At 46.2% G+C, this 15,699-nt stretch overlaps 2 protein-coding genes across 2 annotated transcripts; one reads left to right on the top strand and one right to left on the bottom strand.

The window, feature by feature from the left end:
• Positions 1-4,849: 4,849 nt before the first annotated feature.
• LOC133914523 (cytochrome P450 78A9-like) lies at positions 4,850-6,808 on the bottom strand. Its single transcript, XM_062357623.1, has 2 exons — positions 5,772-6,808; positions 4,850-5,694 (listed from the first exon to the last, which is right to left on the bottom strand). Exons 1-2 carry the CDS (start codon positions 6,783-6,785, stop codon positions 5,071-5,073), a joined length of 1,638 nt encoding a protein of 545 aa, XP_062213607.1. The 5' UTR covers positions 6,786-6,808; the 3' UTR covers positions 4,850-5,070.
• A 768-nt stretch (positions 6,809-7,576) lies between these two features.
• LOC133914893 (uncharacterized) lies at positions 7,577-8,438 on the top strand. Its single transcript, XM_062357867.1, has 3 exons — positions 7,577-7,727; positions 7,814-7,968; positions 8,079-8,438. Exons 1-3 carry the CDS (start codon positions 7,577-7,579, stop codon positions 8,436-8,438), a joined length of 666 nt encoding a protein of 221 aa, XP_062213851.1.
• Positions 8,439-15,699: the final 7,261 nt, after the last annotated feature.

The following is a 15,699-nucleotide window of genomic DNA, read 5'->3' as shown; positions in this document are numbered from 1 at the left end:
AAGAAGAAAAGGGCTCATCAAGCTCCGGTCAGTTACCACGTCTCGGTGGCCAACACCGAGGTTCGCGAGCGTGGACGCCCTGGCGAGGCACCGTCCCTGCGCCTCGCGCCATGAGTACCGTTTGTCGTTGCAGATGATGGTCGTGCGGTCACCCTACTCAAACACGGTGCACTCCAAGAAGTTGAGCGGTGTGAGCGGCACATAGTTCGCAGCGCACCACATCGATCCCTCCATGGCAGGGTGATGGAATCTCTTCCAGTTGGCCCTACGACACTATGCCCAAGTGCATTGATCGAGAAAGAAAGCGATTTTCTATTCACGAGCACGCCAAGATTGTTATGGGATGCAACTTGCAGTCGCCTATTGGCATATATAGTAACCACATACGTGTGACACATATGTGTAAAGCTAAAGTATGCATGTCATACCATCACCGATAAAGCGCATTGCCGCATGTGTGAGTTTGTGCCAGCCAGCATCTGCTCTGCTCCCATCTTCTCATACTCCCTCTGATCCACCACACGGGAGCCGATGTCGCTCAGCTCGTTCTCCATTGTGGCGCACGTCGGGTCCATTCAAGTTTGATTGGGTTGAACATGGAAAGGAGGATGAATATTTAGGAGCGAGTGAACTTAACACACCCCTTATCAGCGACCTCGGTGTCGGTATCGATGTTGAATTTCCACCGCTCGAGTACCTCGGAGGTGGCATTGCATGTTCACCAACAATGTATTCTGCAGGTTATTGAATTTCCACCGGCCGAGCACCTTGGAGGTGGCCTTGCTCATGAGTCATGATCCTCCGTAGATTCTTGACATGCAGCCACTTTGCAACAGAGATTCAGACACACAAAAGTAAAGAGGAAACCAGAAAACATTCACGAGCTAACCAAGAGGGAGAGAGATCTTAGATGGGAGGAGACCTAAGAGCTGAGAGGCGAGGTTGGCCCCTCATCCCGTGTGAGCAGCATGTTACTTCTTCACCTTGATGAAGCTCAATGATTGTAAAAAAAATGCATAACCAGATGGTCAATTGCTTAATGTAAACCACAATACCGTTGAGAACACTCACAATGCTTATACCCATTGATTGTTTTTTATCCTCAAAAGAATCCATCTGTGTCACACATGTAGAAAAGTGAAACACGTACTTAAAAAAAAAGAATGCACGTGCATTGCAATGGTATCCAAAGGAAGAAAGCAAATTGAGTATGAAGTTCAATTGAGCTACCCTAGGCCTAGCAACTGGGAAAAGAATCCCTTCTAAACCCCCAACAACCAAGGGCACATACTGAAAAGGAGGAAAGCAAATCAGCCTAGCCTTATGATAGAAAAGAAATAAATAAATTGACCTAACATTATGCAAAATTCCCCTCTAAAAAGAAAAGAGAAGCATTCCACAAAGATCCTAGTATGATGTTTGGCATGTGTGCCGATTGCCAAGAGTTTTTCCTACAATCTTCAGAGCAAGACTTCCCCTTCTACTTGCAACAACATTATGCATAGATTCATTCTTCTAAAAAGACATTATGCGTAGATTCATTCTTCTAACAAAACATTATGCATAGATCCTACAAGATGCCTGGCACTTGTGCTGATAGTTTTTCCTATAACTCCTTGATCTTTGAGCATAGCACCACCTTCTATTCCTTGTAACTCCGAAGCACAAAGTCCTTTCCTTCGATAACCTCCTTCAGTTCACCAACCTCTTTCTTGAGAATCTCTACCCTCTCTATATCTCCCTTCCTCTTCTCGATACCAAGACAATGCAACTCAAGATCATCAACACTGCCATTAGCATAGCCATTGATCTGACTGCCAATGTCTAGCTTGCAAAGGTTTCTCGTGAGAGAGTGCTTCCGCAACATAATGATCCTCAACGATCCACTCTCTAGGCATCAACACCTAGCAACTATTCTTTGTAGGTTTATTAGTACTAATCACTCGCTAATCTTGTGCTTAATTAACTTGGATGATCACTTTAAGCACTTCGGTGGCTTAGATGTCTTCTCAAGTGTATGAGGGCTTCCCTGAACTCAGGCACCTTCAAATGACCGAGTGGGTGGGTATTTATAGTTTCAAATCCGCCAACTAGTTGTTGCCCTAACGACTCATAGAAACTGTAAACACCGAATGATCCGGTGTCAATAGAGGTATATAAGCACATGACCATTCGATGTGTACATTCTTAGATACTAGCCGTTGGAACTCTACTCAAAACCATCTGTGAACACCGAATATTCCAATATGTTCTTCACTTCATCACCGGACCATCTGGCATGTTGTCTTGAGCTTCACTGAGCCATTGAAATCTTCTCTTTAATAATTGCTCCAGCGTGTTGAACTTCTAAGCGCCGAAACATCTGGTGTGTTGACTTTTAATCTTCAACACTTGGAACTTTCTCTGCAACAAATACTCCAGCGCATACCATCCAGTGAGCACAACTCGGTGTCGGACCTTCCGGTGAGTTCAACTCCTTCCACCCTGATGCAAAATGCTATGGTGTTGCTCAGTGCCGAGCACCGGACCATTTGGTGAGGTATTTCTCACACTTTGTCAGAAATACTACAGTGTGTACATCTTAGGTATCATCGGACCTTACGGTGAGTGTAATCTTCTCTTATCCCTTCTAATACAAATATTTCAGCGTGTACAAATTTCCCAACAATGAATCTTCCGATGTAGTCAATTTTTCTAGGACTCATCCAATTCATTTAATCTTTATTCTGACTATGGGTGCTTTTTCATATATTATATCTATAAGATCTATTAAAGCATATACTTGATAAATATATTAATCATATTGATTATATTATTATTAATCCTCAAAATCATATTACATATTTTGAGAAAGCCATATTCGCTACAGATGTTTGTTTAGTTTTTTTCTTTTCCTTATCCTAATTCTATCCGACGAGTTTTTCTCGTTTGTGATGTTTCTTCTTCTAATATAATTGTCCAATTCGTGGTTAAAAAAACTGGCGGCGGTTGTGACTTGTGTTGCGATCGAGAGAAACGGGGGAGAGTTTCCACGTGGGCAGCCGAGGGTTGTTTCCTTGTGGAAATGATAGGGAATGGGATGTGAATTCCCTTTCACATGGGCTACGGCTACCAAATGGTGCCGTCACGTAGCCCGGGGAAAAAAAATGCAACGTGGGTTTCCACCACAGGGAACTGGTGGTGATCGAAGTTTCCAAACGAGCCCTTCAGGAATTTTTGGTCTGTACCACAGTATATTGTGCTCAACCTCTAGGCATCTGTTGGGCCATCCTCTGTTATACCTGCTCATAGAGCTGTGGAACCGTGTTGTTGGGCGTCGTGTTTTGTGTGCCGACTTCGCATGCTGCAGCGCTGAATAAACGGGCATGTTGAAATCAAGAAAGCCCGTAAGGTTTGCCTCCGTAGCAAAGCTCCACCACTCCGGCAACTCTAGTATGAGGACCTGTTTATTTTTATCGTGATTCTACCTATTCACATTATGACCATCTCTTTCAATGCCAGCGACCTCATCATGCTCTTTTTCAACTCTTTTACCGATTTCACTCACTAGATTGCTACACCACCACATCATAATGTATCTCGGCTTTCTCGGGCTCTTCACTCTTCCGCTCCCCGTCTTCTCCTCGCTCCTCTTCCTGTGGTGGACGGCGGATCTGAAGGCGATCGCATCGCCGAGAGGCTCTTCACTGCGCACCGCCGCAATGTCGTGATTGTGCCGCCATCGTTGGCCAGCGTTGCTACCTCGGCTACACCGGCCACGCCCACTTCCATCGCCACCGAGCCTGTCATCGCTCGCCTCTGCTCCCCACCGGTGCCACCCCAAAATCCAAAATCCCCCCGTCGACACTTCTCTGACTCTGGCTGAATCCGCTACCTCCCTACCCTGGTGAGCCCAAGTACAACTTGGGTCGGTGGGGGCTCAAGCACGGGAGCTCGGATCGGCATCAAGAGGGAGAGAGCAGGGAGAAAAAAGCGAAACGTTATATTTGTAATAACAATAGTGGATAAATATGTGTCACAATTTATAATTCACAATCCAAAAATAGCATTTCTCTATATCATAGATTATGGCATAATTTGCTTTAAAATTATGAAAACTAGAGTGTAGAATCGGCCTATTTATTTTCGATTCTGATTTTAAAATCAGAATTCTAGAATCAAAATAAAAAATAAACAGAACCTGAGTTTGATACTACATGTGACAAAAAGATCCCGAGTTTGATACTACATCGGACTATTGGATGGGTTCGACGTCTCGTTCGCAGTAGCTGGTCAAGCTAAATACGGTACTCTCTCAATTCAATAATACAATGTGTATTTTATTTTGAAAAATCAAATTTTATATATTTTGATTAACAATTAGTCAAATCATAAGTATGTTTAATATAAAAAAACTATACAATTATATTCATATTTTAAAATACTTTTATATTATATTGGTTTTGTAGCTACAAACTATATATTTTATGAGAAAATAATGATCAAATCTAACTTTTAATAAAATACACTTTATATCTTTGAACGGAGGAAGTAGGATTTTGCATAAGCCATGTTTGGAGGGTAAATCCGAAGCGCCTTTTATTCTGAAAAAAAAAAAATCCAAAAACCTGCATCTACTTTCCAATGCGTCCCTTCTCAATTTCTCTTCTTCTTTTACTTCCTTCTGCTATTCAGCGTTTAGTTTTGAAGGAGTACAACGAAAACATATTTATTGGTAGGCATGACAAAGAGGCTCCGTGTCATCGCCTTTCTGAAATGAAAACTAAGCTTTCTGAGGCTAGAGAGCGACGCGTAAAACGTGCCAGTTTAGACATGACAAGCTACATGACACACTTCACACAATCTTTGATAGCTTTTTGTGATTTGTACACCATGTGGAAGGAAACTTATACGTACTCCATCCGGTGATACATAGGCAAGTTAAAACTCTGAACCAAGTACCGACCTGAGCCGGCGCACAATTCTTGTCAGCTGCTTGCTTATTCACAGTTTACTAACGGAAAGCTTAGGGTAACGGCTACACACTCCCACAATGGAGTCACGGTGCGACAAAGCTATCCGCGACTAACTTCACATGTTGCGCCTTGGGCGCACGCGGACCTCGAGCGGCACTGCCATTTCGCACGACAGGCGGAGCACCTCCGACAGGTCGACGGCGCCCGTGTCGGACGCCGGCAGCCACTCGAACTCGTGCAGCAGCGTGGCCATCCAGGCGGTCACGGTTGTCATGGCCAGGGACTTGCCCGGGCAGCTCCTCCTGCCGGACCCGAACGGCACGAGCCGGCCGTCGGCGCCGAGCACGGACACGTCCTGGCCCTTCCCGCCCGGGAGGAACCGCTCGGGCTGGAACTCGAGTGGTGCGTCCCAGACGTCCGGGTCGCGGCTGATGGCCCACTGGTTGACCATGGCGGTGGTGCCCGCCGGGACGAGGTGGCCGTCGACGTACGTGTCCGATATGGCCCTGTGACGCCACGAGAGGAGCGGACCAGGCGGGTGCATCCGGAGAGTCTCCTTGAGCAGCGCTTGCAGGTAAGGCAGTGATGGCACAGCGGACTCGGTGACCGGGTTGTTCCGGCCGACGACCTCGTCGAGCTCACCGTGAGCATTGACATGGACGTCGCAGTGGAGGACGAGGCGGGCTAGGGTCCACTCCATGAGCACGGCCATGGCGTCTGTTCCTCTGAAGATCATCTCCTGATAAATTAAGGGCGGTTACTTGATTTGTGTACTTGTGTTGGCAGTTGGCACTCGATAAGCGCATGGGTTCTTACCCAAAGCACAGCGGCGATGTCTCCGTCGGCGAGCCCCTCGCTCTCCTGCAGGGCAAGCAAGACGTCAACGAAGTCACGCGCCTCTCCTCCGGCGATCGCCTTGGCGCGGTGCTCCTGGATGATGCCGTGCACGAAACGGTTCACCCGCGGCATGAGCTCCGCGCACCGTGCACCCACGCCTTGCGGGTCGAGAGCGGCGAGCCCCGGGAAGTAGTCGCACCAGTTCTCCTTCCCAAGGAGCTCGTACCCTTCGTGCACCATCTCGAGAAGCTCCTCCACCTCCTTTCCGAACGCCGGCACCTCGCGCGACACGTCGTACTCCTTGCCGAACACGAACCGCATGATGTAGTAGAGCGACGCGCGCCGAAGGAGGCCGCGCACCTGGACAGCGGCTGAACCGGCACCGCGCAGCGCCGTGACGATCCCCTCCCCGACGCGCGCGCGGTACGGCGCAAAGGCCTCGACCTGCCTCGGGCCGAACAGGTGCCCCGCGGCGATGCGCCGGAGCACGCGCCAGTACGGGCCGTGTTCGGCGAAGCCGATGGAGCGGTGGAACATGAGGCCGTACGCCGCGTGGTTAAGCGGACGGTCAGCGAACGCCGGGTTGTCGAGGATCTCCTTGGCCACGTCCGGGTGGGACGTAACGACCGCACGGACCGGGCCGAGCGACAGCGCCATGAGCCTCTTGGCCCCTGGCCGACGCGCCGCCTCGTCGGCCAGTGAGCAGTGCGCCAGCCCGGACATGAGGCCGAGGCTGCCCACGACCGGGAGCCCTTTCGGCCCCGGGATCGGACACGGCCTCGGGCTCTGCCCCCTTGCCCTCCAGTACTTGCCCCATGCAGGGCCACCTGGGTGCACCCAGTACAGCAGGGACGCGCCTGCCCATGCAAGGCATGCAAACATGGTGAGGTAAGCCATGGCAAGAAATGTGGTAGTGTTCTCGTGTTGCTCGCCGGAGACGGCCGGGATCAAGGCCAGGGGCATCACCCACCAGCTCTCAACTGAGCTCTCCATATTGTGACTGTCGTGGCTGCGGTGCGTTGTGCTGTGATGAGTGATCTCTGCTGCACGGGGCGATATTTATAGGAGTTTCTGGGTGAGAAGATTCCAGCTGCAGTCCATGTAAAGATGACTCAATCATTGGCAACGAAGGATTTGAAAAATGCACTGCTGGGACATGTTTTGGTTTTTTTTCCTTAAGCGATTTTTCTTTCTTTTTAGCAAATTAGAAGGGGGGTGGGGGGGACGGCATAAGTTACAGCGAACAACATGTCCTAGGTTAATTTATGAATCTATAATATTTATACAAGATCCCTACTAACTACAATTATTTCTTCTAAAGTTCAACTCTCAGGCCTCCACATCACTTCAAATTTCCAGCCCTCGGAGATAGCTCTACAGGAGACCGTTTGCAAATAGCCTAGCAAAAATTGGACCGAGCAAAATAACCAACTAAAACAATAATGCAGATGCATAGTAAAATAGACCATATGCAAACAGTGGCATACAACAGACAGTGAAGGAAGAGAGACGTCTTCAATCACATGAGACAAAGCACGCAGCTAAGCTGGAGCCGTCAAGAACATATTGCATACGTTCTATTGTAGTATGCATGGATATTGTGTCAATGTAATGCAGTTGACTTTTATCCAGAATAGTTTGTCATATGTGTGGAAAGAGAAATATCAAGTAAATGCAGACGCCTTGGTCTTATACCCGTTTGCATTATGTTTGGCCAGAGCGATCTAATTATGCGGGAGCCAGTTAGGGTTTTCTCACATTTCACTCACTCCAATCACTTTGCCATGGCATCCTCCTTCTCACTGTCGGCATGCTCACTGGAGGTGTCGCCTTTGTCGCCGTTCAACTGGCCTTTGCCTACGGTTTCCTCCAACCGCTATGAGGAAGCCAACAACAACCGGGAGACAGCTCTCTTCGCCAAGCTAGGATACGATGGTGATGGTTGCTGATATGCCGGTCGGGGACGAGGAAGAGGCACAATACCCTGAGGACCTCATGGAGGTGGGACGATGAGCTCGAAGAAGAGAAGGAGGTGGCCATAGATGAGGAAAAGAAGGACCCTGAGCTCGTGGAGGTGGACGGTGACGAGATTGAGGAGGTGACCAAGACCAACGATGAGCACAAAGAAGAGGAGGAGGAGGTGGTGGCCAAGACCGACTATGAGAATTCGAAGGAGGTGGTCGAGATCGACGACGAGGACCCATAGGAGGAGCTCGAGGATGACGACGACGACGATGAGGAACCTGATGAGGAGGAAGCAAAGTCTAACGAGGACGATAATGTTAGGTTGTCAGCCACCTGAGAGGAGTGGCCAAGACCAACAACGAGCACAAAGAGGAGGAGGTGGTGGTGGTGGCCGAGACTGACTACGAGAATCCTAAGGAGGTGACCGAGATCGACGACAAGGACCCGGAGGAGCCCGAGGACGATGACGAGGAGGAGGAAGTGGCTAATGAGGACGACAATGTCAACGACGAGGACAATGAAGATGATGAAGGCAGTGATGGGGAGGAGCATCTGGAGGTAGAGTATGGTGGCAGCAGCAGCGATGGCGAGACCGATCCCAACTACACAGGTTATTCATACTCGTCTAATGATGATGACGCTGATGACCTGCTGCCATCAAAGCGTCTAAAGATTGAGTAGATAGCTAGTGTAAGAATGTAGTTATCGAAGGAATAGATCTAGAGAGACTGATGGAGATGTTCTAACTTTTGTTTCATTCATTTTTGGAATGTTTAATTAAGAACCTATATATACTATATTTGGAATGTCTGAATCTGCATGCATACACTTTACTCATCTGAAATACACAAGAATTAATCATAGTCTTCAATTATAAGCTTCCCTAAAAAAAACTAAACAGAGTTCATTGATTGTAGGTGTTTCACAGGGATCGGCGGCGGGAATATACTTGGTTGCATGCGGTTTTATGATGATGCGCATTTGTTTGATCTTTCGAAAGATAATATGATAAGTCGATTAGTGGAGTTTCGACATTGATGATCCAAATGCTCCGAACAGAACAGATCGAGAACTCTCGCAACCACTACACTACTACTCCGTGGTTATCAACCGTGCCAAGACGCGGTTGACCTCGCCAAGAAAGCTTTTCCTGCAAGTGAATCGAGAACACAAGTAAGAACAGGTAGATGCAATTTGAATTTTGCTAATTACCAATGAAGTACTTGAGTTGTGGTTCAACAAACCGATAAACAGTGAAACTGTCTAAAATAGAATAAACTAAGCTAAACTCTAGTCTAAACTACGACGGCTACTGTGTATATATAGAATGGATATGAGGAGGTTGACCTAGGGTTGTGCAGCCATAGAAAGAGACGTACACAACCTGGACTCTGACTCCGACTTGATTACAAGACCCAACTAGGTCCAAGACGATGGCATATCACCTTATTTCTTTGACTCTAACTAAACTATAAGGAATATTTGGTCGAACTCATATCCATTGGAAAGGGCTCGTAGTAATCTTTTCAGAATATCCAATATTGCCTAAAATGGACTTCGTATGAGAGAGTTATGCCTGTTTTACTGACGTGCTATCTTACGACTCAACCACGACCACGACTAGAGCTCAGCCTCGAGTCCTAGTAAACTTGACCTTCGAGGGGTGACGTTCGGGTAAGATTGTGGTGCTTCTCCCACGTTCCTAAGCAATAAAATATCACAAGAATTCAGTAGGAATCCATCCAAGGAAGCATGAACAAGAAACGAGTTCACCTGGTGGTCTAATTATCATGCACGTGCTTTTATAATTGGAACTTGTATGATTTGAGGATTATTGACGATATTTATCGTATCCGAATAAACCATGGGCTCATCATACGATATAAGCACTAGAATATGAACCAACAACAATTTTTTTTCATGCGTGAAATGTCGCTTCCACTTCATCTTTCTAGTCTTTATTGCAATAATGTATGCACATAACTAGGTAGGCATGGAGACGATTTTATGATATACGTGTATGGAATATGAACAGATGACCGTTTATTTTTCACGTAGAAAATATCGCTTCTGATTCGTCGTCTGTGCCTTTATATTCTTGTTTTCTATCCATCCTCTTCTTGTCCCCCATATTCAACTCTCCATACTTTCTTCTCTCATGCTAATGGCTTCGTCTTCCCACATGCCACCCTCCCCAAACGAGCGGGCACTGCATTTGGTGGCCAACCTGGAGGACAACATTGATTTGGATGCTCTTGAGAAGGAGGCCGACGAAAAGGACATAAGCTAGCATGACAGAGATGAGGGGGTGGAGAAGGAGGTTGTGGGCGTCGACGACACCAGCAACAACAAGGTCATCACACTTGCACTTCATGAGGAACTTGTGGCCACGGGCGATGCTACCGAAGTTGTCACCAATGACCAAACTATCTTGCATGCCCTGCATGAGAAGGTCGTGGCCATGCCCTCGCATACAACGAGGAGGAGGAGGTGGAGGAGGTGGCCAATGTAACACCGCATCCAAAATCCACTTCTAGCCTAGCCCACTTGTGGAGTGGCTCCACATACTCGTAGCATCTCTCTTACACTTTCGTCATCGCTTCGTGTAAAAGGGTTAACCCGACGATACTATGGTTGGACTGCTTAGGCTTATAAGCTGGAGACAATCTAACTAGACAACCAAGATGATATTAATCTTACCACACCAAATCACTTGGATCACACAGGCCAAAACCAGAACACATTAATGGACTGGGGTATTACTCTACCCCTTTAGAGTTGAGGCTCTCAACACCTTACTGTAATCACAACAAGCAAATACCTCATATCTCCGTTCGATGCTACAGCCGTGCCATATCCCCTCCACAAGTCAACACTCACGTGCTCGTACAACGTGTGAGATAAAACTCTAATACCACATCTAGCACTCCGCGCCTAAAAACCGTTTCAGTCTAGCCTACCTGTAGAGCGAGCCTATATATACATAGCACATTCGAATTAATATTATTACACGAAACTGGACCTGCTTCATAGGTGAACTAGGCTAGAAAGAGATTTTGAAAGCGGATGTTAGCATGGAGTGTATAGTCCTTTTTCCGTAAGTTGTATAACTCGATCACGTCTCTAGACGTAGAAGATGGTCAGTCAGCGTGTTGGGGAGTAGTTATGTTGAAACTGGTGTACAATCTTCGTATAGACCAAATGATTGCACTGGATAGTCGCTTAGGTAGTTGTCATGAGCGAAGGTACTTGTGCTAAAAGATAGAGATCAGATGTACCCAATCCAATAGGAGTAGGACCGACTGATATTCAAAAGACATTGCTTTCAGCGGTTAGTTTCACCACCGATTTCCTAATGCCAACATCCCTTTCCAGGGACAAAAGTCACGCCGAAACACCTGTGCAATGCGTGGACGGGTGCGCAGGAAATTCACAGAAACACAAAAGATATCACGAAGAAATTAAGAGGCGTATCCCCTGTCGGGGAGGGAGATCGTCGACCCTGAAGGCGGCCGTTTATCGCCTTTTAGTGCAGACATCATCCGACAGCTGAAAGAAACGACATGGACTGGTCTACCACTGTCGCCTAACTCCTTCGGACGCACGCGGGGACAGGCAGGCCCGACGTGTGGCCTCGCCGGACGCGCAGTTCATCTACTGCAGTCGCCGGAATTCTGGCTCGAAATGCAGTCTCCGACCACAGCACAACTGTCGATAGTCAATCCAGCCTCCAGTTCATCTACTGCAATTTGCACGCAGTTCTTTTGTGCAGACAGATGAGCCCATCCGGTCGCTGGAGTGCCATGGACGAGCTGCGATTAACCGGCTGCAGTTGAGAGGCCGTCGTGGCGTCGTCTCCACCAAATCTCGCCACGATTGACACAGGAAATGCCTTTCAGTTTGGGAAATTGATCGGGAAGATCACGTACTATACGGCTTTTTGCACGCGCGCGGATGAGCAATGATTTCCTCCCAACCTAACCGGAATTCTTAATAGGATGCGCTCGTACGTAGTTTGGCATCTGCAAATGATATTGTACATTGTGAGCGTGCTACATACGTCCCGTATGTCACAATGAACCCTGTGCGCACGAATAATTGTGCCCTAGAAAAAGGGAAATAAAGAAAACGAATGCCCCATAGTTGTTAGTAGTTGTTACAGATTTGATTCACATGCTGCATGCATTGGCGCGTAATAGCATCTTTGATCTTTCTGCAGGCTGCAGATGGTGAGCTAAGCTCCCGGAGGTGTTTGGCAAGCCTCCGCATTCAAAATCCACAATGAATTTGAACTAAGCTCTGTCAAATAGGATGACTCTATGATTTTTTGAAATAGCCGATTTATGTATCTCCTTACTTCTCTACGCAATTATATGGAGCAATTATAACGTTATTTCAAATATGAATATGTCTCCGTAGAAACCAATCAGTGCACTTAGTAAACGAAATATTACTCATTTTTATCATCAGTTTATATATGTAGCTGCTCAACCGTGGATTTGTAGAGCAAAACTTAGAATCCTGCCAAACAGCCCATAAATAGTATGTTCCAGCACTTTGTTGGTCTCTCGCTTTGCTGTCAAAATTCGGATCGAATTGGTTCGATCAAAGATTTAAGCCAAGGAGAAAAGTAAATCTGGCCGAGCAAGGGCACGGCCTTTGCGAGGTGATATTTATGCTTAAATTTTGTCCCTGCTCAGGTGTCAGGACCGGATGCTCACGCAATAACTGATGATTTTATCCTTAGCAAGCTCAGGAATCAGGACCGGATGCTCACGCAACAAGATATCCATTTTGTCAGTGGAGGACGGACCCTAACTGCCAAAAAGCTGAAAGGAAAAAAAGGGACGGGCATATGGTTCCGGTATACGCGACTTTTTATATGATAAATCCAAAGCGAATTCTTTTGCAGGAGCAAAATGCGTATATAAATTACGCTGTGATTCGATCTCGCAATCTTTTGTGGCTGAATCGAACTTTCCTGTTTCTGCACACTGGCAGAGCTAACAAATTCATAGCTAGCCCACTTCGTATACAATTTTTTTAAATAAGAACCAAATTATTTAATCTACTACTTTGTACACAATACAAATGGAATCATTTTCCTAACTTTATTAACTATGGCGAGCCAATGTGTAGGTGACTACTGCTCCACTCCCCTGAAAATAAGGGCGCTCCTGCGTTTAAAAAGAGAGGGGGGGGGGGGGGCGCTCTTACACATAATATCACTTACTTATTTTTAGCCATTTTTTGTAAAAAAGTTGTCTTCTTACATATCTTTCGAGGTAATGATCACGGACAATATGGCTTTTCATCGAGGCAAATATAATTGGTACCTAGCCTAATATTCAGCTATGCTTCATATGATATGCCAACCCATTCACTTGAAAATAGAGTTCATCATGGTCTTGTCATCGGCTCATAGGCTCACAGCATATATGATATTCATAGAGGCAATAATGCTTGATTCAGACTACTGAGCTTCAAGATATTGTGAAAGATTCCTTTTTTGTTGTTTATCATCTCCCTTGCTCTATACAGTAGTAAACTAATAACTTGACAGTATGATATGTCCAGCTCATGCATGTCTTCATGGAAGTGCTATGGATATCCATGCCCAAACTACTCTGTTGTTATCACTGCAGTGCTATTTTGACTGTAGTTATCGAGGGGAATTGTTACAAGGACATCGTGATCAGAGGTTTGGCAATAGGTAACCTGTACTGTTTTTTTTTTCTTTTGTGTGTACTGAAGTACTCAACAAAAGAGGAAATTCAGAGGCGGTACCTGCGATGCGAACACGAGCGACTTCTGAACCTGTTAATCTATTGAAGCTTTCAAGTAAGTACAAGCAAACTAACCTGGTTAGTTGCTTAGGCCATGTCCAATTTTTCCATGTGCATAGGGCTACGCACGTCCGCATTGCTGAAATTCCCAGACTACTACTGAGCAGTGTCATCGCGGTCAGGTTCAAGTCTATTACCACCGGGCACTCTGCACAATCCTTGGCGCAAGAGGCATCTCTGGAGTGCAGGAATTGCAACGAAGGGTCGGTCGCGTCCACAGCCACGACTGTCCGGCGGTGGACTCGTGCAACGAGCAGCATCGATCACTCGAGGCGGTGGTGCCAAGAATGCTCGCATGGGACTGGTTGCTTTCACCTTTCGGTTCGGTGGCCAATTTCCTTGTCCTCCTCTTTGGTCTGCCCGGCCGCGGTCAAACGAAGTCTCGTTCGTGCGGTCCAGCCGAACTCTTGTTTGGTCGCTTCTCGCTTGACTTGACTTCACCCTTTCTTTTCGCCTTGAGGAGAAGACTCGACCTGACTTACGTTTAACATGGCACGATCACAGTCGCGTCGCCCAACATGCAAGCCCAGCCACGAGGGACCAGACAAACGGGTCACAACGAATTTGCCTGGCAACAATAGCAGAGGTAGGCCACGGCGGTCGCCCACGGAGGATGCACCAGGCTGGACCACGCTGGACCTAGAAATTCTTTAAGAACTTTCACAGAAAGATTCGAAAAAGACTCTCTCGGGTAACATTCTTTTTCAATCCAACAGCCTAACGTAACATAGATGAGAGAAAAATAAAATACATGTCATACATAGAAACTTTTTTATAAGATTAGATCTCATAGAATTTTCTTCCCAATATAAACGTCTAGAAAAAGCTCTGGGTTCTCGCATGCCCCAGCCTGGCCTGTACCAGTCGTGCCGCTTGGGGCCACGCATGGACGATCGAACGTTAGCTTTGGGGTCATGCTCGGGTGATCAAACGCTCAGCCAGGGGAGGGGAATTACTGAACCTGAATTTTGTTTGTTCCATTACTGAATCTGATTGGATAACATCGAGATTACATCATAACATTCTAAGAGCGGTTATGTACTCATACGAGTTTAAATGCATCAATACGGGAACCGCCTCTTAACATGCCGGTGGATGCATGAGGGTACGATTTACATATACAATTCATATTATGGTACCCATGATTTACATACACACGAGTGCTTTTAGCGATTTATTTGTAGTCGTGTGACAAAGGACACACTCGTGGTTATGTGAGTGTGGTGTGTGTATGGGACAGTGTATGTGCCATCTTGTAATCGAAAAATACACCAATGCAGAGCATAGGTGTTCAAGTAGGGTCCAAACTTAAGCTCGACATCTATCATGATTCGTGAAAAAAGTACTACATATAAATATAATATATAAGAAAATATTCGGTGCACAAGAGTATATTAAGCTCAACATCTATCATGATTCATGAAAAAAATACTACATATAAGTATAATATATAAGAAAAATATTCAGTACACAAGAGTATATTAGTGACCATATACACAAACTTAATCTCATCCCTTAGATCTAATTTGAGTAGCCCAAATAGAAGGTGAGAAGGTGGATAAGTGAGTTAGAGAATTCTCAACTCCCACTGGACACTCAAATTAAATCTAATGATCGAGATTGAGTTTATATATATGTTCATAAATACACTCTTGCACACTTAATATTTCCTAGAGTAGAATACTGCCAAACTCAGCATCAGATATGCCTTAACTTGTGAGATTATGCCAAAGTCTTTTTATATTTCTTTATTGAGAGGAATGCCAAAGCCCACATGAAATTGTTGTTAGGCCGACAGCCTAGAGCCAGCCCAATCTGAGCATTCGATCAGAGCCCATGAAAGACAAGGCCGACTAACATACCCTCTCATTCCTGCTCCGCTCCGCTGCTCTCGTGTCCCCAAACCCCGCCTTGAAGCGGATCAAACCAGACCGAAACACGGGAATGGCAAAAACCTGGGATTAAAGTTGACTATCACTTGCAACCGTTAAAACAGACATGAATTTAGAGATAAATACAAATTAAATTTCTAGGAGGTTAAAATTTCCCCTTGGTAACTATTAGAGTATATTTACGAAACATAAACATTGTGAGAA

This window comes from Phragmites australis, chromosome 4 (genome assembly GCF_958298935.1).
Source record: "Phragmites australis chromosome 4, lpPhrAust1.1, whole genome shotgun sequence".
NCBI lineage: Eukaryota > Viridiplantae > Streptophyta > Magnoliopsida > Poales > Poaceae > Phragmites > Phragmites australis.
This window is presented reverse-complemented; position numbering and strand designations above follow the sequence as displayed.